General features: G+C 38.4%; 1 protein-coding gene across 3 annotated transcripts; it reads left to right on the top strand.

The window, feature by feature from the left end:
- Nucleotides 1-3369: 3369 nt before the first annotated feature.
- Nucleotides 3370-10702, top strand: ro60 (Ro60, Y RNA binding protein). 3 transcript variants are annotated; one of them, XM_040022285.1, is made up of 9 exons: nucleotides 3370-3517; nucleotides 4454-5042; nucleotides 5281-5501; nucleotides 7289-7435; nucleotides 7528-7665; nucleotides 7768-7884; nucleotides 8155-8271; nucleotides 8521-8667; nucleotides 8955-10702. In XM_040022285.1, exons 1-9 carry the CDS (start codon nucleotides 3515-3517, stop codon nucleotides 9105-9107), a joined length of 1632 nt encoding a protein of 543 aa, XP_039878219.1. In that variant the 5' UTR covers nucleotides 3370-3514; the 3' UTR covers nucleotides 9108-10702. The 3 variants fall into 3 exon arrangements, with proteins under 3 accessions (XP_039878219.1, XP_039878217.1, XP_039878218.1); XM_040022283.1 differs by having other exon boundaries at nucleotides 8470-8667; XM_040022284.1 differs by lacking the exon at nucleotides 3370-3517 and adding an exon at nucleotides 3558-4084 and having other exon boundaries at nucleotides 8470-8667.
- The last annotated feature ends 173 nt before the right edge of the window (nucleotides 10703-10875 follow it).

The raw sequence follows: 10875 nt of genomic DNA, 5'->3' as shown, positions 1-10875 counted from the left end.
TCTGTCCTGCACTCCATACTATCCATTGTTGATCTACACAAGTCTGTTGCTGCCACAGGTGTCGCACGTGCTTATGTCATTGTCATGAGACACTCTCACAAACAAAATCACGGTTTAGTAACGCAGTAAAGCGGCATGCTTACTGGAAAGTAACAGTAATCTATTTACTTTTTTTGCGATAGTAATCCCTTATATTACTCATTACTTGAAAAAAGTAATCGGATTACAGTAACACATTACTGCTGTTAATTCCGGTTCTTTGAATTCTTAGGGCCAAGAAAGACACGGCTCAAAAGTGGTCCTTTTACTTTAAAAAGGATCTTTAATTAACATATCCTGGATATGGAGACCTGAACACACGGACACACAAGCTCAGGTCTGAAGCACAAAACAGGAAGCCTAGTCATTTATATACTTGCTCTCTACATCATACCACACTTTAAGTTTCAATCAAACAGCCTAGTTGGTTTCACTTTCACTTCATTCTAGCTGCAAAAGCATGTAATTTCCTGTCAGTCCTGTCGGCACAAACTGTACTAAGAGTTGGGCCTCTCTTATCCAGAAAAAATATAATAGCAGATAAGATTTCAGATTATATTTTTAAATTCCAACACTGCCCATCTCTGTCTATAATAGCTCTTAATTGCACACGATCACACATTTTTACCAAAATATGTATATATCTAGTTGACCTGCTCCTTTTTTCTCATTTCTCATTTTCACAATTTAAATGCATTAAAAATGAAAAAAAACTCCCCATCATTTATAATATTGCACTTTGATTCATGCTAATTTTATAAATAATGTGTTCCTTTGCTTTACTCTTTTTGAAGTGTGAAAAAAAAAAGCATCTCCAGAAATTATTGTTTGTACTTTTTGCTGCAAAAGTGTTTCTTTGATGCTTTTTGTTCTTGCATGAGGGGAGAGAAAATCTAAAGTGTAAAAATTGTTTAAGCTGAAATTATGTACGTTTAAATGAAATGCAAGCTTAGAGCAGAAAATTGTAAAAGGTTTGATATTTGTGCAATTTTACTTCTCAGATTTTGAAGATTTTAGATGTTTGTCACTATTAAATATGCTTTTAACTATGTATATTGAGTTCCTTTAAATGTCTCAACATCTCTAATCAGTCTAATTTGTAAGCGGGAGTTACTGAGCTCTTTTTTGTCACAATATCTATATAAATATCCAGTAAGCAGGAGTTCACTGGGTAAAAACAGCTTGAGCTAGAGGTCAGAGAAGAATTGCCAAACTGCTTCATGATGATAGGAAGGCAATAGTCCCAAGTGACTCCCAAGTGAGAATAAATGGGGGGGGGGGGAGTTGTGTCAGGAAGCGTGTCCTGTGTGATATCTTAAGTAAGTCAAACATGTAGATCATCAAGAAGAACATTTCGATAACGGATCTGTGGACAACACCAACAACCTCTGATGCTGTTGAAAGGCATGTTCAGAGGCATCAAGAAAGACGGAAAGGCAAGGATGTAAGGAGAGGTAGAGACCAGGTGAAAGGGGAGCAAGGCCAGGCGCTACTAATACTCTAGTCCGCTGCCGCTAGGAAGAGAAATAGAGCAGGTGTCATCTTGAAGGAAAAACTTGTGTTTTGGAGGTGAAGAAAACAGAGGTGAAGAGGAGGTGTTGGTAGATATGATGTTAAGGAGAACAACGCTGAAGAACAGAAGGTAGTGGATCTTGTGAAAAAGATGGAAATGGCCGTGATGAACACTGATGGGGTTTGCAGAATGTACTCCGCCATACAAAATGCACTGGATCCTGGCAAAGGTACTTCTTGACACTGGGCTGTTAGAAAAATGCTACATTTTCATTAGAATTTCTTGCTTTGTACAAACTAAATATAAAAGTGAAAAACAAGTACATTTTTGCCATCCGCTGTGAAACTATTCAGGTTTTTAATATATAATTTGGTTACCAGATTGTTACTAAATTTGTTAGTAGATAATTGATGAGATACTAGATAATTAACAGATAGTCAAACACCTTCTCCATATACAGATTAGTATTACAGAAAAAATATAACATTTTAAAATATAAACAATATACTATTAATATATTTATATTAACAATATATATTAGCAGTAGATGTGCAGGGAATGGGAGGGAAGGTGCACGAAAAGCAAAAACATGTCATCGTTTCTGTCACTCACAAACAGGTGAAATATAAATTAAAAAAAAGAAATATCTGCAGGGTGAAAGGTATCGGATTTGCAGAAATGTTACCAAGAGACAATGGGAAGGAAAGAAAATGCCTTAAGCCTAGGATAGAACAAGTTTGGAAAGTTGGAAAAGTGTCCCGTTTCTGTGGCCCTTTTGGATACATTGAAGGTCAGTTTGGAATTGATGGATGAAAGTGTGTTTGTTTTTTGAAAAGTGAAAATATGTGATGGTAAATCTATCTGGAAGATTGGCTATATGTTTTAATAGCATTCTTCTCATCTGATGGAAATCAAAATCATCCAAATGTATGGTTTATTCCTCGTGACATAGACGTAGACACATAGCACTCCACTCTTTTTGGCCTCAGGCTTGGAGGTGCTGATTCTCGTTCCTGCTGCTTCACATTAGGCTGCAAACCTGTCTAATGTGAGCTGGAGGCCACCACCTGATGAAGTCAATGGAACCACATCATCTGCAAAAAGCAGAAAGCTATTCTGAGGCCAACAAAGTGGAGGCTTTCTGCCATCTGGCTATGCCTAGAAATTCTGTCCATAAAAATTATGAACAGGAGTGACAAGGACAGCCCTTTGTTCCCATTTATTCTACCTGAAACTATTAAAATTGCCATAAACATTCCTAACAGCCTGAAAGAAGATTTGAAACAAGGAGAAAAAGCTGAGCTATGTCAAATTTCATGAGAACGCTGGGCTTAAAGCCTGTTGAAACAGGTCTTATGGATTGATGATTCAAAAGTTTTTGATTTAAATCAATGTAAGTATGTACGGAGGAGGTTAGAAGAAAGGTACAACAGTTTTTGTACCCATCCAATAACCATGGTGTATGTCACAGTTTGGGGCTGGAACCTGGAGCCTGGAGAACTATTCCTAAAGACATTAAAGAAAAAATTACAAGCTTGTAAAACAGAGTTCAGGCTGTGCTGAAAAATAAAGATGGTCATACCAAATATTGACTTTGAAGCTCAATAGAATAGTTTTTGCCTTTTACTGTACATGTGTATTCCCACCTATGTTTGCGCATGTTTCAATAAATCACTGCACTTATTTTCCGTTTTACTGGCAAAATATAGAAAAAAGAAAGGAGGCTCAAGTCTTTTTCAGTGGATTGTGAACCACTAAAAAAAAGTGAATGTGAACGTACGGAGAGAAAGCGAGAGAACCCTGGGTGAACGTGCCTGTGTGATTTTACTCCATATCCCGGCATCCACCGCGGCACCGCCCTGTTATCTCATTGACGGTCAGCGGGGAGGCCTTTCCACATCTAGCTACATTAAAAAAAACCCAACAACAACCCAAAAAACTTGAGCACTGTGTACATACCTGATGGTAAGTGGATATCTATGTCATGTTATTTCAACTCGCAAACAGTATATGTGTTGAGTAAAACCAACACAGTTTTGTTAGGGTTAGCGTATGTTAGTAGCAAGCTGCTCATCCTGGACTAGCTGTATCAAAGTGCTTTCCGGTGTCCCAGCCAGAGCGGAGCTCAGATTGGGGAGTTGATAGTTTTGTGCTGACGGCTAACATTAATATCATTACTATGCAGCCAAGTCACGGCTGGGGAAACTGAGGAGACTTGGTCTGGCTATGAGTTGCTACATGATTGGTCATATTCCTAACTTTATTGTTAAATGATTAAAACCGCATAACTTAATTCACCTTGCCCAGACCGCCCTCCTTTGCTAGCTTAACTAGTTAACTTAGCAAACGAATCTCTACCGGGAGTGTTAGCTAAGGCTGACTAGCTCATTCCGCAGCTAACTTAAAATGACGTGCAGTTAACTTCTCGTACCATCTCCTGTTAACAGACCAGCGTGTCTTCTCTGTCTTATGCGTATGATCGTCTTCTGTAATCGGCTTTAAGCTATTTCTGACAGCGCTCTGAGGCAATGAGTAAGTCATGTTTGCTTGCGAAGTTAACATTTTCATGCTTGCTGGCTGGCCTCGAACTCGAGAGGCTGTTGCAGGGACTCAAACATTTTAATGTGCATTTTAACAACGTAGCTGGATAATATATGTTCAAAGTAAGGTGTGCTAAGCGCCACTTTAGCAAACGCTGGGTGGTTTATTAACACTTGCGTAATCCTGTCAAATCCGAACCATGGTTTGATTAACACTGGTGACGCTTTACGTCCCATTAGTGTTGGTAGTTAGCTTTTATTTCATTTCCACTATATTATAAGATAAAATACCACAATCAAATTACAGTGCCATTTCATTATAAAGTTTAGAATTGCTTCATTTTACTACAATCTGTTTCAGGACGTCTCAAGTGTTTCAATGGAGCTATCAGGAAGTACCACTAGCAACCATACCCTGAACTCAACAGGTGGTGGTTCATGGGAGATCAGTGACAAGGCCAAGCTTTGTCGCTTCCTCTGCTATGGCTCAGAGGGAGCCTTGTACAGTACCAGAGAGAATGGTCACATCAGAATGGAGAAGACTGGAGCCCTGCAGTCCATGCTGCAGGAGAAACAAGGCGCTGAGGTGTTGGAGGAAATAAAAAGGTTCGCTCAGGATGGGCAAGCTGTCAGACTAGAGCCCTCCATTTTTGCCTTGGCTTTGTGCTCCCAAAACCCAGATGTGAACACCAAACAGGCAGCGTTCAAAGCCCTGAAGGATGTTTGTCGTGAGCCTGCCCATCTGTTTTCTTTCATCAAGTACAAGAAGGAATTAAAAGAACACATGAAATGTGGGATATGGGGGCGTGCCCTGAGGAGAGCACTGTCTGACTGGTACAATGAGCAAGATGCCATGAGTCTAGCTGCTGCAGTGACCAAATGTAAGCAGAGAGAGGGCTGGTCACACCAGGATCTGCTCAGACTCTCCCACACTAAACCAGCTAGAGATGGTAAGTATAGAGACCCACGTCATTTAGCCTGCAAAATGTTATTAGTAATCAGTTGAATAAACGTCTGCAGTTATCCAACTTTCTTCTTTGGGGTTTTATTGGATGTTCTCCGTTCTGAGCATATATGTGCATATTTATAAACTCCCCATGCTGAATTTTAATCAGTACAGTGTAAGTTTTTATTTTGTTTCACTTTAGTCAGTGCTAACATGCAATGCCCTTCTCTTTGCGTTTTCAGCTATTGCCTTGATCAGCAAATATGTAACAAAAGGGTGGAAAGAGGTCCAGGTTGCTCATGAAGACAAAGAGAACGCCGAAGAGGTTATGAGGGTGCTTTCATATCTTGAAGTGGTGGAAAAGGTAAAGCACAGTCGGGATGAAACTGAGGTCGTCACTTTAATAGAGGAACACAAGCTTGAGAGGGAACAGCTGCTGACCGAGCATCTGAAGTTTAAACAGGCGAGTCTGTTAAATCTTTTTTTTTTTTTTTTTTTTTCAAGATGCTTTTTGTCACTTCCGTAGTTTTTATGCACCATGATACTGTAGTAAGTAGTAATTAGCAGTTTCTGATAGATCAATTATTTTTTCTGGAATTAGGGTTATTAAAGCTGGTGGGACACGTACACAGGATGTCTTGTAGACAGGCCTGGTTGTGTTTTATAACATAGACCGTAGTGATAATTGATGAGATGAATTCAGTTTTTACACTTGGGATCTTATTAAAATTAGAAATGCATCCATCGGAGTATGAATGTGTGTGAATGTTAGTTATAAAGCACTTAGAATGCACAAGTTGTGTAAAGCGCTTTGAGTGCTCAGATGAGTAGAAAAGCGCTATATAAGAACCAGTCCAGTAGCAGCACAAATGATAGAAAAGTTTATTTTTTCAGTTCTCAGAAGCTTGTAATCAGCAAAAATCTCTCTCGGCAGTTCACACTAAAAAAAAAATAAATGAAAATTGCATCTTTAATTCAAACAGAGCATTTAGAACAGGGGTGTCAAACATAAGGCTCGAGGCCCTGGAAGTCCAATCCGGCCCACTGGATGTCTTTGACCCACTGGACTTACACCTGTATTTTCATAAATTTTACAGCTTGTCCTGCTGATGAAGCCCTCCTACTCACAGTCTTACATACTACATCAGATTATTAAATGAACAGAAAAGTTCCTTTTTTCTTTTTGGGTTTTCAGTACTGATAAAAGAATTCCTGTTTTTTACAGTGTGTCCACAGTAAAATAAATAAAACAACAAAAACTTTCTGCTTTATAATTACAGGACAGTCTGGTAAATGAGCTACCAGAATTTCTTTATCATGTAGTAAAACTGAGATGCCCTGTTGAAATTGCACCTCTTTATTTATATTGAAATATTGGAGGGATTAAATGTGCAGCTACACGTAGTTACACTGACAGAAAGGGGACTTTCCTAGGTCTGGCCCACTTAAGATTAAAGTTCTGTTTATCTGGCCCCTGATATAAAATAAGTTAAACATCCCTGGTTTAAAAAGTAACTGCTTTCTTGTTTACTACCTAAACACCAAATGCCATAAATGATCTTTACTATCTCACTTCCTGAAATTCAAAAATTCAAATTCAAATTTTATTTGTCACGTACACAGTCATACACAGTACGATATGTAGTGAAATGCTTGGACAACTGCTCGTGACCTAAAGAAAACAAAAAAGGAAAGGCTATGAATAAGATAGGAAATAAATATGAAAAATTAAAAAGGGTAAATTTAACTAGGAAGGAATAAAATATAAATTAAGGTTAAAAATGAAATAACTGTACAACACAAATTAGAATGAAGGGTAAATTTAACTGGGAGAATAAGATAAAATATATAAATTAAAGTTGAAAATAAAATAACTGTACAACAAAATACACAATATAGAACTATATAAGAATGTATGAAGATATAAAATAAATATATACACAATAACAGCAGCGTGATTTAAGTAATGAAGTGAAAACAATGTCCAGAATGTCCAGTGTGTGTGTAAGAACTATATGTGTGGGTCAGTACTGCTAGGACTTTTTTTTTTTTTCCCCCAGTTTATGGGGTTGGGATGAGCTCCTTGTAAGTTCCTGCTCACTGCGTAAAAGTGTTCCCTGGAGGGGGAAAAAATCAAAACATTTCTCATCTGTAAAACTGCAATGTTCAGGTAGACTGAAGCCTAATGTAAAGAATGTGGAAATGTATTTTTCTACATCTAACAGGATGTGTGGTGGTTGTTTTCTGCAGGTATGGAGCGCTTTGTTGAAGGAAATGCCTCTCCATTCGGTGGTAAAGATGTTAGGTAGGCTGACATCTGGCAAAGTTCTTGAACCGGGAAGCTCAGAAACACAGTTTTTATGTGACAGAATTCAAAGTGAGACGGCACTAAAACAGGTAAGGCTCACAACTTCTACCAGAAATGTTGTTTTGTTTTTAATTATGCAGAGTTCAATATTTAGGAATTAAATGTCTCCTAAAATCACCAGGCAAAGATCCACCCTTTCAGTATACTTTTGGCTACAGAAAACTACAAAAAAGGCCATGGCTATCTGGGTAAACCGAAATGGGAAGCAGACCGCAACATCCTTAAAGCTATGGACTCTGCCTTTTACAAGAGCTTTATGGTATGTTGTTGTAATTTTCAAAACTTTCTCCAGTTGTTGCAGAAGATGTCGGCAGCAGTTGTTTAACATGAATGACCTGTTCTGCTGTGACTCTGTCCTCAGAATGTGGAGCCTGTGGGTAAATGCTTTGTTGTGGCAGTAGATATGAGCGGGCCACCGAGCAGCATTGTCCCAGGAACGTCGATCAGCACTGCTGCTGCTGCAGCCGCTATTGCCATGGTAAGACTGTACTACAGCCAGATGATGCTATCTGGTTAGTTGGAACAGCTGCATCTTCAAACAGGGCTCAGGCTGCCCCATCTTTAGAGAGATCCCGGGTGATGGCGTGGGACTGTTGACGCATACTGTGAATTCCCTGAAAATGCCTTTCTCAGTATGTTAGCACATAGGCCCTAACAGTGGTGTACTGTGTGTGAATGTGCATGCAGGATAAAGGCATTTTAGTCAGGGTAACTAAATGGCTTTCTTTTGACCTTGGCTTTGACACAGATTTTTGCAAGGACGGAGGCTGACACACATGTGCTTGTCTACTCTGAAGAGGCTATGGTACCATTCTCTATTTCTGCTGATATGACTCTCAAAGAAGCAACCGATGAACTGGTTAAGGTAAGGCTTTACAGAACATTAAAGGTGAAGAGATAATACGAGCGACTGAACAGTTCCTTTCAGGAATATACAATACAATATTTGTTGCAGACGAGCAACTAGAGGCAGTTTTTTCTTCTTCTTCCACCTTCACATCAAAGTACTGCAAAGCAGTGCTGGTTAGCTCATCTACCACCTGTTTATTGTCCTCTCACATAGAGCACGAGAGAAAGGGGTGCACAGCCATCAGGTAGTGCCTTTAAGTTGCAGTTCCAGAGTGAGAGCAGAGACTGCACCGTTCCCATTCAATGGGCCACGGAGAACAGGAAAGCTGTAGATGTGTTCGTCACTTTGAGCAACAACCCACTGTGGACGCTTACTGCCAGCCCGGTGGAGTCTCTGAAGAAGCACAGAGAAGTATGTTTGTTTTTTCACATCTGGAGTTGAATTAAATAATGGCCTTGTGTGGTAAAGATTGTTTTTGAACATATACAATACCAAGCAAAGATTAACGGGATGGGGTTGTTGTGCTATTTTTATTCACATTGTTCCATAGATGGCTGATAGGGCACAGTTAATTTTACAGCATTATAAGTTCTCCTTTAAACTCCTTTATCTAAAAAGGTTACTTAAAATATGCACTAAGTAACGATGACAAATGTAACATTTTTACAATAAACATGGTTTGTGTATATTCTCAACAGACATCAGGAGCTAATTCGAAGCTGGTGATGTGTAACCTGACTAACATTGGAATTGCCATCCCAGACACAGAAGACCGGGGTTTGCTGACCATCTCTGGCTTCGACCTTGGAGCTTTTAGTGTCATTCGTAATTTGGCCCAAGATCTGATCTGATGAGATTTCTGGGACTTTTCTTGAGAAATGTAATGAGTGTAGAATATGACGGCAAAGAGTGGACCAATGAGGCTCATTTAGCATGTAGAGTGTCCCAAAACAGCACTAATCCAAAAGATGCTGACAATTTCAATTCCAGTTTTTCTTTGTTTTCTCTTGCTCACCATTCAGTCGACAAAGTGTCCAGCGGGCTGGAGAACACTTTGGAAATGTAAAATGCATCTATATTTTGTGAAAATTGAATAGGAAGTGATTAAGACATGGTATGTGTTTGCATATCATGTTTTTAAGAGTCTCTATATGATCAGCTGTTCAGTACTTTGGTGGATTTTGATGGCTCGTGATTTAAGTGGGGAAAAAATGAACCAATTCAACATTTGTAGCAAGAGGTTGGCAGGTTAAGGGGAACACTGCAAGAGTCACAGTTGTAGGGTGTTTGCAGATGTAGGTTTACTTCGGGGGGATTACCTGTAGTTTTCAACATGCATCTATGGTATGAGTTAGCAGGTTTGATGTAGAGCTACTTAACATCAATGAAAGAGAAACCTGAAACAAAGCACACAAAGTCAATGGTAAAACTTGGAGTTGCTTTTTATTCTGTTAATTTCACAGATTTCTTAGATCAGAAAAGTTTTTTTCAAGTATTAACATCTTGGATTCCTTTTACACAGTCTTTGCTTTAGCTTAGCCACAAATTTTAGTTGTTCTAACATTTGTTTGACCCTAAGCCCAGTTTATTGTTTTAAAGCTGAGTTTTCCGTTTTCTTCTCGTGAGATTATACTTTAAAACAAATGTGGTGACACTTTTTATAAAGTAAATTTGGATTCAGTTTTAACAACGCACTAATGCCAATGTTTGGGATTTTTTTTTTTTTTTTTTTTTTTTTTTTTTTTTTGAAAAGTTTGTGTTTCAGTCTAAATTCTATGCATCAGAATTTACATTTTACTGTAATAAAGTATCTGGAAAGGACCAATCATAGCTCTCTGATACCCGTTACCTTATCTTTAATGTGACATTGTTCGTTCTGAAAACTGCTACCTTTCCAGAAAACTTGATATGAATGAATTATTGTGAAAATTATTTGAATGTACTTTTATAAAACCTGTAATGGTCAATTTAAAAAACATTTTATATTTCTCCAGACACAGAATAAACGTGCACAGCTTAGAGCGTTTTAGAGACAGGGCCTGTTAATTTTTGAGGAAATGTAAACAAATGATTACAGTGGTGCTTTTCCTTTTAGTCAGCAGTAATAATTACTGAGAATATTCAGTAAGCTTTACTTATCACGGTGTCATTTAGTCTTCATAAAATTAAAAGAAAAATACACACTGACCATGTAACTGTGAAGGATGTTTGTCCCAACATGCTGATGTTTTCATTTTTAATTTTAAAGCAACATCCACAGTCTTTTTGGTCAACATATAAAATATTTATAACATGACTGTTGACACAGCGTTTTAGGAGATGGACATGAGATTTGGTAGTTCTCAAGTGTTTCACAACCATTCTGTTGTATCTGTCCTGCTTAACATGTACCTACTGTAGCGGCGATGTGAAGCCCTTCCTAATAAACAACTTGCTGCTCTGGAAATGCGCTTTCATTTTACCAATAACTGCCCGAGTTGTTGAACTGATACATCACTGTGATCAAAGTAAAGTTTGCAGTTTAACCTCCTAAGACCCGAACTCTTCCACGGCATGCATCTTTCATATTTGGGCATATTGGGGCCCAATGACTGTAAAAACAAAGAATTACCAGATTTT

This window comes from Simochromis diagramma, unplaced genomic scaffold, assembly GCF_900408965.1.
Source record: "Simochromis diagramma unplaced genomic scaffold, fSimDia1.1 OVJJ01000205.1, whole genome shotgun sequence".
NCBI classification, from domain to species: Eukaryota; Metazoa; Chordata; class Actinopteri; order Cichliformes; family Cichlidae; genus Simochromis; species Simochromis diagramma.
The sequence above is the reverse complement of the archived record's forward strand: the minus strand, read 5'-3'. Positions and strand labels throughout refer to the sequence as shown.

Coding starts and splice junctions, on each gene's coding strand:
- ro60 (XM_040022283.1), top strand. Junction 5,502..7,288: donor AGCATCTGAAGTTTAAACAG/GCGAGTCTGTTA, acceptor TGTTTTCTGCAG/GTATGGAGCGCTTTGTTGAA. Junction 7,436..7,527: donor GTGAGACGGCACTAAAACAG/GTAAGGCTCACA, acceptor TAAAATCACCAG/GCAAAGATCCACCCTTTCAG.